Source organism: Capsicum annuum, chromosome 8 (assembly GCF_002878395.1).
Source record: "Capsicum annuum cultivar UCD-10X-F1 chromosome 8, UCD10Xv1.1, whole genome shotgun sequence".
In the NCBI taxonomy this organism is placed as follows: Eukaryota; Viridiplantae; Streptophyta; class Magnoliopsida; order Solanales; family Solanaceae; genus Capsicum; species Capsicum annuum.
In genome coordinates this window covers 169,186,799-169,203,890 of record NC_061118.1, presented here as the reverse complement: position 1 = coordinate 169,203,890, position 17,092 = coordinate 169,186,799, and the positions used below count along the sequence as shown (strand labels likewise).

Below are 17,092 nucleotides of genomic sequence, written 5' to 3'. Positions count from 1 at the left end.
ATTTAATGACGATCTTATTAGCAGTACGATGGCTGCACGGGGTTGTTGTCGGTTCGAAGTGTAGTAATAACATTTGAACAATTTCTTAAAGAGAGAAAATTTAATGCATTGATATTCTCAATTTGCTAGTAAATTTTATTTAGACACTTAAATTATAATTTATATTAAATGAGTATTTGAATATATGACAAAATATTCATATTATATTGTTTCAATTCGAAATTTGAAAAAGCTTTTAGTAAGTACTTAAGCATCAATTAGATAGTTAAATTAATCACGTACAATATGTCATCTCTTTTAATCACATACATCAAACTCAACTGAAAATATCTCTTTTTCTAAAATTTTAAACAAAAATATCTAATAGAAGTATTTATTGTCCGGTATACTATGATAGATAACTTGTGCTCTTATTCTTTTGTCATAAGCAGAGAAGAGCAAGTGTCTTGATCAGATCAATCAAGCAATAGGGACAAAAATTTTACTTCGATGGAAAGAGCAAGTATCTGGTCAGATCAATCAAGTGATGGGGGCAAAAATTTTACTTCGCTCGGACAAAGTTATTATCAATTGATTGATTGAGGGAACCTTTTTCTTTTATAAGGGAAGAGATTGTAGTTGGGTACAAATATACCTGTGAAAGACGAGTAGGCAAGCACGCAGGTTGTATCGGTCAACTTTGAGTTGTTAAGTGACGATTGACCGAGGGGGCTTCCATCATGTAGCTGGGTATAAATAAGTCAGTTAAAGATGAGTAGGCGGGACGTTAGTCTAGTGCCAGTGGAGTACGTAAACGAGGATAAAACACATAATTTTAACTGATCAATTTTGAGTTGTCAAGTAACGATCACTTTTTAAGCTCAACAGAAACAAATCATTTGTCTAAATGAAATTTACTCACAACTCTAAGCACCGTGAATGCATTTAGAAAAAAATAAAATTGAACAATAGCTTGATCTTGGTAAATAAAACTGACTAGGACTTCTCTTTGGTTGTTGCCTTCAAACTTTGCTTACTCAACACTCAAAGGAAGCCCTTCCCCAAAACCAAAAGACAAAAGCAAAGTAATTAATTTACCAACATCGATTGGCAATAATATACATCATGACTAATTGAGCAGGCATGTAAGTTTAAAAATCTCTCTTTTGCATTTATTTATTTAATTATTTTTACTCGGAGTCTCTTTTGCATTTATATAATTCTTGTAATATGGAGTTCCATAAATTAAAAGGTTGAACGTAACCTATGTAAGTGATCATCTTTGACATCAGAAATATGTACCGATAATATAATGTGACCACTTTTATAGTAAGAAACAAAGTAATCTTTTGGTTACTAGGAACCAACAACAACAACAAACCTAGTTTATTTTCACATGGTGAGGTCTAGAGAGGATAAGATGTATGCAGTCCATATCACTATCTTCGGAGAAGTTGAAAGACTGTTTCCGATAAACCCCCGGCTCAAGACAAGAAATAGTAATCAACTCCAAACAAAAAGATGACGATACATAAATACGTTACTTACAAAAGAAATTGATTACTAGGAACCATGTTAGTTAATTTATGTATTGTCATATTTAAAACTTATTTCCTACACCAAACGCGATAACATTAAAAAAATATATATGTAAATGATTACTCTCTCTCCCTAACGTATTACTACTTGTTTACTTTTACACGTTCACTAATTTATCCTTTAACTTTTCTAATACACTATATTTATGTGCTTTATCCATCAATATCAAAATTAACAATATCATAACATTTGAAAAATTAAATTAATTTTATCTTGATTTATAAATTAATAAGTAATTTAAGATAAATACTTTTAGTGATATGAATAAATAACATAAAACGAAAAGAGTAATACTATAAAAATTCTTCACAAGGTTAGTACAAAACACATTAACAGTGTGTTACAAATTATAATTGTTTAGATGAATCCAAAAAAAGTACAATATGATCGACTCCATAACCTTTGAGAAGAGAAAGATCATCGTCAAAGAATACAATGCAAGTGAAAGATCATCGTCAAAGAATACAATGCAAGTGTTGCCCCTTTTAGGTTATAGTTTCAAGTTTTGAATATAAAAAACTTCTTAATAGAGAGCATATATTTTGAATATTTCTATGCAATCGAATTTAAATTAAAATATAATTACGAGCATTAATAAAAATAACTTTTAATTAAAATAAAAAATAAAATTATATATAATAAATTTTTGTGATACAATTCTTCGTCAAAACCTTCCCATATTAAGAATTTTATTGCGCAAGTGCTTTTCTTTATACGAGCACCATACACGTTGATCAGGATTACCTAAAATGAGATGAGAAAGATCAATTCCCAGGCCCCTCAATAAAGCAATCAATGAAAATGGATATTAATATAGGATGATCAAAAAAATCAAAAGGACGATAGCGTCATTTCATCAACTCAAACGGTCTCTAATTTTCCTTTAGGTCCCCCCTCTCTACACAAATGTCATTTCCTTAATAACACTTCACTACACTTTCCTTCTCTCCCTTTCGCCCTTCGCCAAAACCAATAACTCTTCACTGTTTATCAATTCTCTCTCTCTTTCTAGCAATGCCGATTCAATATTGATCACGTAAACTAATCTCCTATACACTTTGTCATACTTACTCCATTGTTGCCGGCAATAATGTCGGTTTCCGGCGAGACTCAGAGTTCCGGGAACTCTTCGATCACAAGTTTTTTCACTGCAAAAACTCCCATTCTAGGTCTGCAGCTGTATATTGTGATCGCCGCTACTGTTATCATTATGGTTGTTATACTTTTTCTCATTTGTTTACTAATCAGGCTGAATCGAACCTCGAAACGAAATTGCATAGGAAGTAAGAAGAGTTCTGGTTTGTTGCCATTGGTAGCTGATGTGATCCGCGAAAATAGAACGACCGATCTCAACGAGATTGGTGGTAAAATAGATAGGAAAAAGGAGGATGAGACTATTGCGATTCTACGAAAAGAAGCTCAGGAAGTGCTTGAGATTGAGTCTGAAGGTATAAAAGGAAGTTCAGGGAGTAATGAGTCGAGTACTAGTCGGAGTGATACATCATCGGCGATCTCTGGTTCTAATGAGTCGACCAATATTGGATGGGGACGTTGGTACAGTTTGAAGGAACTGGAGATGGCGACTAACGGATTTCGTGCTGAGAATGTGATCGGTGAAGGTGGATACGGCGTCGTATTTCGTGGAGAGTTACAAGATGGTTCAGTAGTAGCTGTCAAAAAGCTTCTAAATAACAAGTGGGTATTATTTAATTTTACACGTTTTTGCATGATTTATTCGTATATTTCTTCCAATTTGGAAAGACAAATAAGTGTTTCAGATGCATTTTTTTGGAAAAATTGTTTGTAATACTGGTAAAGTTGCTACCACATAAACAGAGTAAGTATACATATAATAGATTCTTGTGATTCAGCCTTTCTCAAACTCCATAGTGCCAGTTTTAGTGCACTGACCCTTTTTTTTTTTGGGGTTCATTTTCATGTTCTCTTCCCTTTCTAGCTGTTTGTTTGAGTTGATGTAGTGTTCTTGTTTGTCTTTGTGCTTAGTAGTCCTTGGAAAGGAATCCAATCTTCTTAGATCTGGATTTATATGATTATTTTTCTTTTTTTTGGGTCAAAGTACAATATTTGATACTCTAGGAAAAGAAAGTAAACGTTACTTTTGTTTTTTTGTTCTTTTTTATCCTCTCTTTTTCTTTTTCCTCTTTCTTTTTATTCTTTTTTATCATGTAACTATTTCTCCCTTTTTACTTTTTGCTCTTTTCCTTTTTCTTTTCTCTTGTACAGTCTAATATCTTTGCTAAAATCTAGTTGGTAATTGTGCTCAGGAATGACTTTACTTCCATTTAGGCCAACTTTTATTAGCCGTAATGATGGTTTGCAACAGTACAAAGGGAAGTTGAGTACTTTTGCTCACAGTAATGATCTTAGGGGTAGTTTGGTAGCTAGTAAAGAGGTAACTCACGTTGACAGCTAGTTAGGAAGTAAGTTATCCATGTATAAAATTAATATGAAATTTGGCTTGCAATTTGGAAATCGCATAATTAAGACATGTATAAGTTATGAGGGAATTGGTGTATTACCGTATGGTGGTAGAAGATGGAGAAGCTAATACCTACATAATTCTAACCAACTACCAAACGACTCCTAAGTTTTTGCATTACATGAAAAAAAACTATAATGAAATTAATTCATCACCTAAACAGCCGAATGAAAATTAGAACCATATTGTACAGATGTTGTAGTTATTACTTCAGTTTTTTTGTGCATGTGGATGTGGTGTTCAAAGGTCGCTATTTCTTTAATACATATTTTATGAATTTTCCTCCATAAAAGCTTCTACTTTGAAGTTTGAACCATTGCTGTTCATGCTCTATGACTTGATTGTCGACAGGGGTCAGGCAGAGAAGGAGTTCAGGGTGGAAGTTGAGGCCATTGGCAAAGTGAGACACAAAAACCTTGCGGGTCTTCTTGGTTATTGTTCAGAAGGTGCTCACAGGTAATTCATTACAGTTAATATTCACAAACATGTGGAAATTCCTGTCTGTCTTCAGATACAACTGCTAATCATTTACTGTATATCCAGGATACTAGTGTATGAGTACATTGACAATGGCAATTTAGAGCAATGGCTACATGGTGATGTAGGGTCCGTTAGTCCTCTAACGTGGGAGATTAGGATGAAAATCGCAATTGGAACTGCTCGAGGGTGAGATTTCTACACACTGTTTTCACTAACATTTCCTGTTATCTTAGTCCTTGTCATGAAATGAAATTCCTATTGACCTAAAACATGTTCTTTTATGTATAATTTCTTTGGAAATTACCAAGACAATCTTCTCTCTTTTCTCCAATGCTGATCGATAGTGTAAATCCACGGTTATAGGAAGCTTTGTATCTCCTAACAAATTCCTTCATAAATATCCTTTACAACATTTGTGATTAAAAGTTTGTCATGTGCGACTAAGCAACAGTTTAAGTGCACGGGTTCACGCCTCGACAATTTGCTGATGGACTTTGAACCCTTATTCTGGGCTGCATACTTTTTTTGTGTGCTAAAAAAGAAAGAGATACATATATTTAGTGCATACTTTATTTGTCCTGTCTCATTCAATATCATTAACTGGTCTATTTTTTTTTTTTCTTTTTTGTGACAGACTTGCCTATTTGCACGAAGGTTTGGAACCCAAAGTTGTCCACCGTGATGTTAAATCAAGTAATATTCTGTTGGATAGGAAGTGGAATCCAAAAGTATCAGATTTTGGACTTGCCAAGCTGTTAGTGTCTGAGAAAAGCTATGTGACTACCCGTGTTATGGGGACTTTCGGGTATGCCCTTTCTCTAATCTTTCCAAACCTTTATAAGCAAGCACTAAGTAGATTATTTACGCTAATTATAGATAATTATTGCGACAGATATGTTTCTCCTGACTATGCCAGTACTGGTATGCTTAATGAGGGGAGCGACGTGTATAGTTTTGGTGTTATGCTCATGGAGATTATTACAGGAAGAAGTCCTGTTGATTATTCAAGACCACCTGGGGAGGTATGAACAAATTTTCCCCGGTCATTTCTGCTCCCACTGCCAAAAATTTATAAAGAAAATACAAGGAGTTAGGAAGATAAGAACAAAAAGAACCTCCCCTTGTGGTGTTGAATCAGTTACATTGTGAAAGATCTTTGGGCATTATCTTGACATCATTACAAATAAATTGCAGATGAACTTGGTTGATTGGTTTAAAGGAATGGTAGCAAATCGACGTGGTGAAGAATTGGTCGACCCGTTAATTGAAGTCCATCCTCCTCCTAGATCCCTAAAGCGGGTTTTGTTGATCTGCCTTCGTTGCATAGATATGGATGCCAACAAGCGGCCAAAGATGGGACAAATAGTACATATGCTAGAGGCTGATGAATTTCCTTTCCGTTCAGTAAGCCATCTCACCCAGTGGCCTTTGATTGACTGAAAAATACTTTCTCCTAATTGTGGTTTCGATAACATGTCTTTGTCTGGACATTGATTTTAGTTGGCATATAATGTTCATTCACTTGCCATTGGTCCTTGGATTTCTCGGTTATAAAAGAAATGCGCATTCTTTGTATCATTTAGTTGTTTCTATTAGCAGCATAATCTGTTTGTCAAAGCATAATATAGGTCATATCACTGTTTTTGAACTGTAACATTCCAATTGCTGAAATTGGCTTTCTTCCCTTTTACTGCTTGCAATCACTGAAACAGAGTAACCTTTAAAATCAGTTTGGTTTGGTGGTATGTCTTGTGTCCTTTTCCCAGTCAGTTAGAATTAGAGTGGTGGGTGCAACCAACTAGGTTTCAGTATGTTCACTTACCTTAGTATGGCCCAGTATCAAAAACACCAATAGCAAATTCATTGCCAAATCTTGAAACATTACTAGAGCCGCCAGACTATAGTGTGCAGGCTCTTGGCTTTTTCATGTTTCTTTGGTATAAATCATTTTTTTCTTTACATTAAATACACATATAAATTTACAGTATCGATAAGTGATTAGAGGTATACTAGGAGTCTGAATCTGAATCTCTCTCTCTCTCTCTCCCCCTCCCTTCAAGAAGGAAACATCAGATTCAATTTCTTAATAGCTTGGTTTTGACCTTTTTTTGGCAGGGGTGGTGTTGTGGGGGTTGGGGGAAGAGAGCACGCATTAGCTCCTTATTTTGTTGATTCGCGCTCATTGGATTTATATGGTGTAGTGAACTCTTTTTTCCCTTGTAATCCGTTTTTGAAATGATTTTTTTCTCTTCTTCAGGAACCTCGACTAGTCCAGGAAGGTCCTCTAAATCCACGTTTAGCCGGTATCAATAGACTTCAACTAGCTACTAAGAATGGGGCAGGTGATGATGATCAGAAACCTAGAGGAAGATGATAACCCTTTATTTTGGGATGAAGAGTTATACAGGGTATTTTAGTATGTATATTCTTTCGAATCATTTCCGCTCAGTCCCAGTTTATTGTTTCCTACAGTATTAATTTTGTGTCCTGAGCTGTGCTATTGCCTATGTAGGCTATAATCTTGGTCAATTTTGTATATAAACATAGTTACTACACAATGTCCTTGTATTGACTCGGGAAAAACACTTGCATTATCTTAGTTATTTACAAGCTAGTTTTACTTGAAGCCAGTTTACTGTTTGTTACCGTGCCTACTATCACTTGCTTCTTGCTGTAAATTGTAATGAATGTAGTCATGACTTGGGAAATTCAAGTTAAGGCTCCTGGTATTCAATTCCTCATTCACGAGAATGAAATGAGTAAAACTTTGGGTCCATATTTATTGGCACATTTAATTTTTGTATACTTTATTCTCGTTTTCAACAAGGTCTTTTTTTTTTACATCCTGGTTCCTATGTTTACAAGGTCATCAAATGATGATCATTTATTGCATTAACAATAACAACAAACCCAATGTAATCCCAAAGAGTAGGATTTGGAAGGGATAGTGTCTGCATACTTTAGAGATAGAGACGTGGAAGTTCAAAATAATTTGGACTTCATTGCATTAAGGTTATTAAATTATATTTTTGTAACGAAAAATTTACTCAATTTTGTCTTAGTATCATAGGAAGTCGCTAAACATTATCATATAACCACAATGTAATTCATGAAATTAACTCCACATAGAAGGACTTTTTTAAGTACTAAACCATTAGACTATAACATCCCAGTCGGATAAGAAAATACCAGAGGAAGATATATGTAATGGACATGTACTTTTCATTATAGAGATTAAAACAAGTTAGAGGCGAGTAAAATGAAAACAACCAAAGATGAAAAAACCTTTTATGCCTTGCAATCACCAAACGCCACTAAGCATGGCGTAGACGTAAAATTTCAACAATGCATAGTAATTTAAGAATTTGCTATAGGAGACTTTTACAAGGACATTTAGATTGATCTATGAGGTATGCTTAAAACTGAAAAATAACCAAATGCGTTTGGTTTCCTAAAATGCTTATACCTTTTTTTGTGGTGTGTTTTATATGTCAGCAACATTCTTTCTATTTTGAATTTTCAAGCTTCACATTTTGCTCCGTCCCCTTTGCCTCCAATGTAACCTGCACGAGGAAGATATCAACCACATCTTCTTCTCCTTCCGCAAAGCATCAAGCTTCTGATGGCACTAGCTGCTGGTAGTTCCTCAATCCAAAGCTTTGATCCACAACAATCACTATTTGATAATTGGCTTAACACTTGGGATCTTTCTTAGGAATAAGGCTTACAAGTTACAGTAGATGGTTAGGCTGGGAGACTGAAGTCCCTTCTAGCCTATGAAACATTTGGCTAAACAGAAACGTGAATTTGCTTAATAACAAAAACAATCTCATCTCCGTAGAAGCTACACTCCACTAAGCCACTGAATACCATTTCTTGATGGACAAAGGACATGAGGAAAAACAAGATTACTACTATCATCCACCAGAATGGAAACCTCCTAACCCAGGATCCTACAGGCTCAACACTGATGGAGCTGTCAAAAATCAACCAGGAAAAGGAGGGATTCAGGTGCGGATGCATAGCTTTACGTGCTGGTTCTGGGAACCATAACTTTCGTACGGTTCTTGAATTTATATTGAAAAAAATAGTTAATATATAAGAATTATAAGTTGGGAACCCACAAACAAAGTGTGTTACTGGTCTAGTGGTAAAAATTATAAGTTATGATCCACAATCTTTAAATTCTAGATTCGCCTCTGAAGGGATTGGAGGCGTCTTTAGGAACCACCTGGGAGCTTGGGAGTTGGGCTATATCAAAGCATGTGCTCATGTAATCTCCAACCAAGCCAGGCTTATAACAATTCTTGAAGGTTTAATAATAGCTATAGCTAAAAATTATAGCCCCCTAGAGATTAACACCGACTCAATTAAGGCCAATCACATGCTTGAAAATGATCATCCTCCCTATAACAATATTGTCTTCGAATGCAGATCTATGATGCAAATGCTGGGAGCTTCAGTTCTCAACCACATATGCACAGAACATAATTGAGTGACTGTCTGTCTAGCAAAGGAGGGGGCTATGTCTTTAGTTTTTGATCAGCCACAAAATTTGAAAGTTCATCTAATGAATGCAGCAGTACATGTGACAACGACATCTTAGAAACTACTTTTCCTAGAAAAGATGTGATTTTTAATAGTAACAATTTAGCTGGCCAAGATGCAGCCCATAGTACTGATGGGACACCCCACGAACCTCTTGTATTAGCTACTTAAGTTAATTAATCTAATATTATTAACGAAAAAAAAAGTAGTATTCCAGATGAATCACAATAGTATAGAGTAAATACATATTTACACTAACTCATACTACCTCCGTCCCATGCCGCCATTTGACCAGACACGAAATTTAAGAAATAAGTGATGACTTTATACAGTTTACAAAATTGTCCCTTTTAAAAGTTATTTTAATATTTACTTTTTTATTGACTTTTCTTAATAAGTGAGACCCACTAATGACAAAATGAGAATAATATCATTAAATAGTTATTAAATAAGGAGAGACGACACTCTTTTTGTGACGAACCAAAAAAGAAATGGCGGCACATAAAATAAAACGGAAAGGGTACTATTTACGTTTTTAATGTACGGTAAGTACTTATTTACATAATATGACGTCAATTTTTAACGCTCATTTGGACATAATATGAAATCAGATTGATTTGATAGTACTAATGGGAAACCCCACAAACCTCTTGTATTAGCTACTTAAGTTTATTAATCCAATAGTATTTGTTATTAACAAAAAAAAATACTATTTCAGATGAACCACAACAACATAGAGTAAATACATATTTACACTAACTCATACTATTCAAGTTTTTGATGAACGGTAAATACGTATTTACATAATATGACGTCAACTTTTGAGGCTCATTTGAACATAATATAAATAGAAAATGATCAAAAATACTCTGAACTATTCGAAATGGATCAAAAATATCATTTGTTTGTTTTTTGGCTACAAAATATCCGTCTATTTGTTTTTTGTCTCAAAAATATCCTTCTATTAATTTTTTGATTCAAAAATACTCCTTTGTTTATTTTTTAGCTTAAAAATACTCTTCACTAACAAAATGCCACCAAGTACACGTAGATTAAAAAAACGTTACTTAATCAATCCACGTCAACATACACGTGAAAAATCACTCCATTTAATCCACCTAACAATTAACCCATTTTATTCTATTTAAAAATCTGATCCGATCCATATTCAAAAAATTCAATTATTCAATTTTTTCCTCATACCATCCTTATATTTCATTATTTTACATTTTCAAAGTTACGAGACTCACTCGAACAATTCTTGACCTCATCAACTTGTGGTTGTTCTACATTGCAACTAAACTTTCACTCTCCAAATTCCAATTTCATCTCCAAACTACCATTCCTCTCACTATAATCAAGCTCCTCATTAGACAAATTCAGATAGGACATCCAGTAGCAATCCGAGCTCTTAGAAATTGAGTCAACTATTTGAGCATCCAATTGTTTAGGGTCGACTCGATTAAAATTCGATTCTTTCGAATCAATAATTTAAGGACCTAATTTTTTCCTCATCTTTCGCCTTGACCAATCCGAAATATCTGAATCCGTTACATGAAAAATAAGCAATCAAATTCTTTAATTTTTTTCCCTCTTGGGTCATTTTTTTTTTTAATATGGGTGGAGTTTGGGTCTTTTAAATTAAAAAAAAAATGGATTGATGGTTAGATGGATTAAATGACGTGATTTTTCATGTGTGTTTGTTGACGTGGATTGGTCAAGTGACTTTTTTTTATTCACGTGGCATATTTGGTGGCATTTTATTAGAGAGAAGGGTATTTTTGACTTAAAAATTAGTGGAGGGGCATTTTTGAGCTCCAAAAATAATAAAATGATAGATTTGAGCCAAAAAATAAATGAAATGTATTTTTAATTCATTTTAAATAGTTCAGGGGTATTGTTGATTATTTTCCATAATATAAATTTAGATTGATTTGAAATTAAAATTATGTCTGAACATTTACGAGTTTTTTAAGTTTGTAAATATTTTTAGTCCTCCAAAAATATAAAAACACCACAAGTACCAGAACTAACAGAGGAATTACAACGCATAAGAAGTCATAAGTCCCTACTTATCTGACACGTGTATGCCGAATGTGCACTCTTCACCTTTCAGCATTTCCTATTCAACACCTTTAACAAACATATAAATACACATTTCTCACAGACATAAAAACACTTTCTCCCACATCAAACACAACCAGATCTATTGCGTTAAATTCCAATTATAGATCTATAAGCTTCTAGAAACAGATAGAAGTAATCGGAACCTTCGCATTGCCAATGGAGGAGAAATTGGTACAGCGATTGGAATCGGCGGTGGCGCGGCTGGAGGCGTTATCAGCCACCGGCTTCCGTTCCGGCGGTTCCGTCGTGGCAGGTGGCGATGGTACGGCGGTTTTAGATCCGTCGATTATTGCATTTGACGATCTACGGTCGCAGTTTCTTTCGAAGGTTTTGAGTGCTGCAGAGAAGATCGGAGGACAAGTTTTGGATGTTAGTAAGATTGTTGAGGAGGCTTTTGAAGCTCAGAGAGAACTTCTCATTAAAATCAAGGAGACTAAGGTTAGAGAAAATCTCTGATCAGCTCACTATACTTGTCTTGTTCATCTCTTTATTACTAGTGTTCAATATTTTCAATTAAGTTAGGAGCAAGTTCTAAACTTCCCATTTTGTATAGCCTCATAAAATGTTACTCCCTCCGTTTCAATTTGTTTATCTGATTTTGACTTGACTTGATGCGGTGTTTAAGAAAGTAGACACTTTTGAATCTCGTGATCTTAAATTAAATATATGTAGAATGTACCAAAATGTCTTATAATCTTGTAGTCTTGAATGTGTCACGTGGGAAGTTAGAAGTAAAGAGTTGCCAAAAAAGGTAAGAGATATTCTTTTTGAAACAGACTAAAAATGAAATTAAGATAAATAAATTGGGACGAAAGGAGTATGTTTAAAGACGTTGAATAAGTCTTAAAAAAATTGTATAGTTAGACAAATGTTATGTTATATTTAAAATGGGAAATTCCAAAGTCTTCTTTCTCTTAAGCTCCATGTTGAGTTAAGTTAAGTTGCATAAAGTGGAACTCAGGTTGCGTACAATTACAGAATTGTGATGGTAAGTTTTGTTTAATGATGTGCATACAATAGTGAAGTTGCAAGGATTTATGTGATGCAATATGTATGTATGTTGTTTTTTTTTTCATTGTAGTATCCCCACGTTGTTTGAGCTCCATGAATAATCTCTTCCGTAGTCTCTTATTTGAAGCTTAGGAATTGTTGCTTGAACCATGCGGAGATAGCAGAATTTCAAATGGAATTGTGCTTGTTTGTTATCTTTTGATAGCTTGAAAAGTGATGTGCTGTCCGGTTTTTTGATTGAACTTCTGTAGTTCGAGAAAGAGGTGTAGACTTTGTCACCTTGTATTTCATCATAGCAAGTTAGAATTTCTATTTTCTTACCTTTTGCTTGAAATGTTTGCGGTTTATGTGCTTTAATTAGTGAAAGCACAGGAAGATGCTGCCTAATAGTCCGTAAAATTATTTTCTTTGTCGAAGATGCTTTTATTTGTATACTGGTTCAATTTTTATCTTGATTGTGTAGAAACCAGACAACTCAGGTTTGGTTGAATTTCTCAAACCATTGAATGATGTGATCGTGAAAGCTACAAAAATGACTGAAGGACGCCGGTCTGATTTCTTCAACCACCTGAAATCGGCTGTTGATAGTCTATCGGCTCTAGCATGGATTGCCTACATTGGAAAAGACTGCGGTGAGACACTTTTTGATCTTCTCACATTCTAAATCAGATGGCAACTGTTGAATTTCTCATTTTTCTTTTCTAGGAATGAGCATGCCTATTGCATTCGTGGAAGAAAGTTGGCAGATGGCTGAATTTTATAATAACAAGGTAATTAGATCTTTTAGCAGTTCAGATTCTCCTCCCAATTGCTCTCTCTGTTGGTTGAAGGAATCTTTCACATGTATTTACAGAACCTGGACAAAATTAGGTGGAGAAGGGACTCTAGTTTTGTTATCCCCTAATTTTTGGCACGGTGTGGTGGTTTTTCGTTGTTTCCCTTTCTTCATGGATTGAGTTACAGAACCATTTTCATGCAAAGAAGTGAATGCATTATTTTTGTCACCCACCTTTTTTCTTGTCCTTCCTCAGTATTTTGGAGGCTGCGTCTTGAAACATGTCTCTTGAAAGTAAGGCTACAGTTATTGTTTCCCATATTAATGAAGGGACACGCGTAGATGGAACTTCCATATTGCCAGGAGGAGAAATTAGGAAGATATGTAAAGTGCCCTCATATTTCATTGACTTTTCTTTGTGGTAAATAGGGTTGAGGACTTACTATTATTGATGTCATACTTGAATTAATAGGATACAATTAATGATTTCCCATCTGAATGAGTGGGCGTATGTAAATTCAATTTCCATATTGTCTAGAGGAAATAGTTTGAAAGTATCTGAAAAGACGCATATGTTATCTTTTATGTATTCGGGTACAAGAATCTGTAAATAAGAAACACAAACTTCAACACTAGTTCAAGTCCAAGACAAGAACACTTATGAAGTTCTGTAACACCTTCAACACGAATTCAAGTCCAAGACAAGAACATTTATGAAGTTCTGTAACACCTTCAACACTAGATTACGAATAATCTATCTAAGAAGTGTGTTAAGATTCAGAAAAGAGATGAAACAGAATTTAAGACCAAGTCCTCCGAATTCACGGAGTGTCCTTAAGGAATAATTCCCCTCACTGTACCCGAGGTTTTGGAATCTTCGGAAAAGCCATGTCTGTTCGTCGAAAGAATGTGTCTTTTCCGAACAGGAATATCATTTCATGAATCAGTGTGTCATTTCGTTGAAGGGTTGCATCCCTTCGTTTCAGCACTTCACTGTTTCGGAATCTGCATGCATGCATATAAATGGAGTATCAAAACACAGGAAAAAGTTGCGTTTTTCCCTTTGGTATTTTCGAACTGAATTTCTGAATTTCTGTCAAATAAATTTTGTCCAAAAAGATAGATCTCATCGATCATTTTCCAAATCCAAATCCGAAGCCGAAGCCGAGCCGAGCCGAGCAAGCGACGACGTCGACGGCGCGAGGCATCTCTTATTTCTTGCCTCACTTACCATGTGAAGTAAGTGTCCCTTATTTTAAACACTCACAAGTTCTCTTCTTTCATCAATGTGGGAGAATGAGTGAACTTTCCAATTTGGGAGTACACTTTCTAAATTAGTATCTCCCTTCTCTCCATCATTTTTCCTCCATTTTTCATTCACACTTTTTTCATATACTTTGAACCTAACAATCCCCCACATGAATGAGAAATAGCTATTTTTTTTTTCGTAAAATTTTTTTACGGATAAGTATGATGTATGTGATCCATCAAGCAAAGACTGATTGCATCTGGATAAGTGGGTTTCCCTTTGAACTTTCCGTAGTGAACATGCATCGGATGCACTCGATTAATCAGTAGATTTGATATCTTTGAACCGTCGAGCTTTAGTGTACACCTAGACAACACATGTCACACAACTAGCCTTTTACTGTTTATGGTTCTCACGGTTTTATTCTTTTCAACCATGAACACATCCCGGTTTCATGAGAGCTTAGAGAATAGGCCTTTACTAACATTCTCCTTGAAACGGCTTTCACTTCGCCCTCACATAGGTCATTTCTAAACGTTCAATCCTATAGATTAAATTATTTGGTCAAATCTGCCAAATTTAGATAATCATTAAAAGATTTTTCACCTTAAGTTTTATCCTTGTTTACTGAACATTGTCTACATCATGAGAATGGATTGGGTAATTGACAATGTTGAACCTGTCAGATACAATTTTGTTTGATCTCCTTGAACCTACCTCTTGGGATCTCCGGTCTGCTAGGTAGAGTTACCGCCATGCTGACTTGTCCTAGGCCTTAAACCCATTTCCTTGGATGTCCTTTCCACTCCTTCTCTAGATAGGCCTTTTGTAAGTGGATTCGACACATTAAAGTCAACAGTGATAATTCCACTAGAGAGAAGTTCCCTAACGGTATTATGTCTCCGTCGTATGTGACGAGATTTACCGTTGTACATCATGCTCCCTGCCCTTCCTATTGCCGCTTGGCTATCACAGTGTATACATACTGGTGCCACTGGTTTGGGCCAATAAGGAATATCTTTCAAGAAATTCCGGAGCCATTTTGCTTCTTCACCGGCTTTATCCAATGCGATAAATTCAGATTCCATTATAGAGCGAGCAATACAAGTCTATTTGGATGATTTCCAAGAGACTGCTTCTCCACCGATAGTAAATACATATCCACTTGTGGATTTTACTTCGTTCGATCCGGTGATCCAATTTGCATCACTATATCCTTCAAGTACCGCAGGATATTTATTATAATGCAAGACATAGTCTTGAGTGCATTTAAGATACCCCAAAACTCTTTTCATTGCCTTCCAATGAGTTTTGTTGGGATTACTTGTATACCGACTCAATTTGCTAATAGCGCATGCTATATCTGGTCGTGTACAGTTCATTATATATATTGAACATCCCAATACTCTTGTGTACTTCAATTGTGAGTCACTTTCATCTTTATTTTTTCGAAGTGCAAAGTTCACATCCAAAGGAGTCTTGACAATACCGAATTCCATATACTTGAATTTGTCAAGTACCTTTTCGATATAATGAGACTGTGACAATGCCAACCCTTGTGGAGTTCTATGGATTCTTATACCTAAGATCACATCCACAACTCCAAGGTCTTTCATATCGAACTTACTTTCGAGCATTCATTTCATTGCATTTATGTTTGAAATTTCTCTACTGATGATCAACATATCATCCACATATAAACACACAATGACTTGGTGATTTGGAGTGTCTTTAATATAAACACATTTATCACATTCATTTATCTTGAACCCGTTTGCCAACATGGTTTGGTCAAACTTCGCATGCCATTGGTTAGGTGCTTGCTTTAGTCCATACAACGACTTAATAAGTTTACACACCTTATTCTCCTTTCCTGGAACAATAAAACCTTCAGGCTGTTCCATGTAAATTTCTTCCTCCAATTCTCCATTTAGGAATGTGGTTTTCTCATCCATTTAATGGATTTCAAGACCATATACCGCCGCCAAGGCAATTAACATTCGAATCGATGTTATCCTTGTTACTGGCGAGTATGTATCAAAGTAATCAAGACCTTCAGGTTGTTCCATGTAAATTTCTTCCTCCAATTCTCCGTTTAGGAATGCGGTTTTCTCATCCATTGAATCCGTTCTTGTCTAGAAGTGAAACAGAAATTAAGTTCCTTCGTAACTTCGGAACAAACAAGACATTGTTAAGTGTCAAGATCTTTCCTGAAGTCATTTTCAAGCCCACTTTTCCTGTTCCTTCTACCTTAGCCGTAGCGGAGTTAGCCATGTAGATCATTTCTTCCACTTGGGCCGGAGCGAATGATGAAAACAACTCTTTGTTGGCACAAACATGACGGGTGGCACCAGAATTCATCCACCATTCGCGAGGATTTCCCACCAAGTTACATTCTGAGAACATAGCACACATATCATCACTTTCTTTGTTGGACTCAACCATATTAGCTTGGTCTTTTTTTCTTGCCTTTCTTCAGGGCACGACAATCCGTGGACTTGTGGCCAATCCTGTCACAATTGAAGCATTTTCCTTTGAATTTCTTCTTGGGTTGATTGCTTCCTTGTTCAACTTTCTTCCTTTTCTTAGAATTTTTTTGGTCATATTCTATAATATGTGCTCCATTAATTGTAGAATTCCCTTTTGACCTTCTCTCGGTAGCCTTATTATCCTTTTCAATACGCAGTCGAACAATAAGATCTTCGACAGTCATCTCCTTGCGTTTGTGCTTCAAGTAGTTTTTGAAGTCTTTCCATATAAGTGGTAGCTTCTCAATGATCGTTGCTACTTGAAATGTATCATTCACAATCAAACCTACAAAACA

General features: G+C 35.3%; 2 protein-coding genes across 2 annotated transcripts in view; both read left to right on the top strand.

Moving 5' to 3' along the window:
• Positions 1–2,407: 2,407 nt before the first annotated feature.
• Positions 2,408–7,184, top strand: LOC124886499 (probable receptor-like serine/threonine-protein kinase At4g34500). Its single transcript, XM_047395152.1, has 7 exons — positions 2,408–3,273; positions 4,430–4,534; positions 4,622–4,744; positions 5,193–5,363; positions 5,451–5,580; positions 5,753–5,962; positions 6,816–7,184. The coding sequence occupies exons 1-7, from the start codon at positions 2,669–2,671 to the stop codon at positions 6,930–6,932; spliced, it is 1,461 nt and encodes a 486-aa protein (XP_047251108.1). The 5' UTR covers positions 2,408–2,668; the 3' UTR covers positions 6,933–7,184.
• Positions 7,185–11,155: 3,971 nt separating this feature from the next.
• LOC107850381 (cyclase-associated protein 1) overlaps positions 11,156–17,092 on the top strand; it is a 10,574-nt gene continuing 4,637 nt past the window's right edge. The window contains exons 1-3 of the mRNA XM_016694866.2: positions 11,156–11,671; positions 12,708–12,876; positions 12,950–13,014. Of these exons, the coding sequence (XP_016550352.1) occupies positions 11,390–11,671; positions 12,708–12,876; positions 12,950–13,014 (516 nt within the window). The 5' untranslated portion in view covers positions 11,156–11,389. The remainder of the gene's footprint in view (positions 11,672–12,707; positions 12,877–12,949; positions 13,015–17,092) is intronic.

Bases quoted from the DNA above. Each gene is read 5' to 3' on its own strand.
- LOC124886499 (XM_047395152.1), top strand. From the start codon at position 2,669: ATGTCGGTTTCCGGCGAGACTCAGAGTTCCGGGAACTCTTCGATCACA. The intron at 4,535-4,621 runs GTAATTCATTAC...CTGTATATCCAG, and splicing joins TGTTCAGAAGGTGCTCACAG to GATACTAGTGTATGAGTACA. The intron at 4,745-5,192 runs GTGAGATTTCTA...TTTTTGTGACAG, and splicing joins GCAATTGGAACTGCTCGAGG to ACTTGCCTATTTGCACGAAG.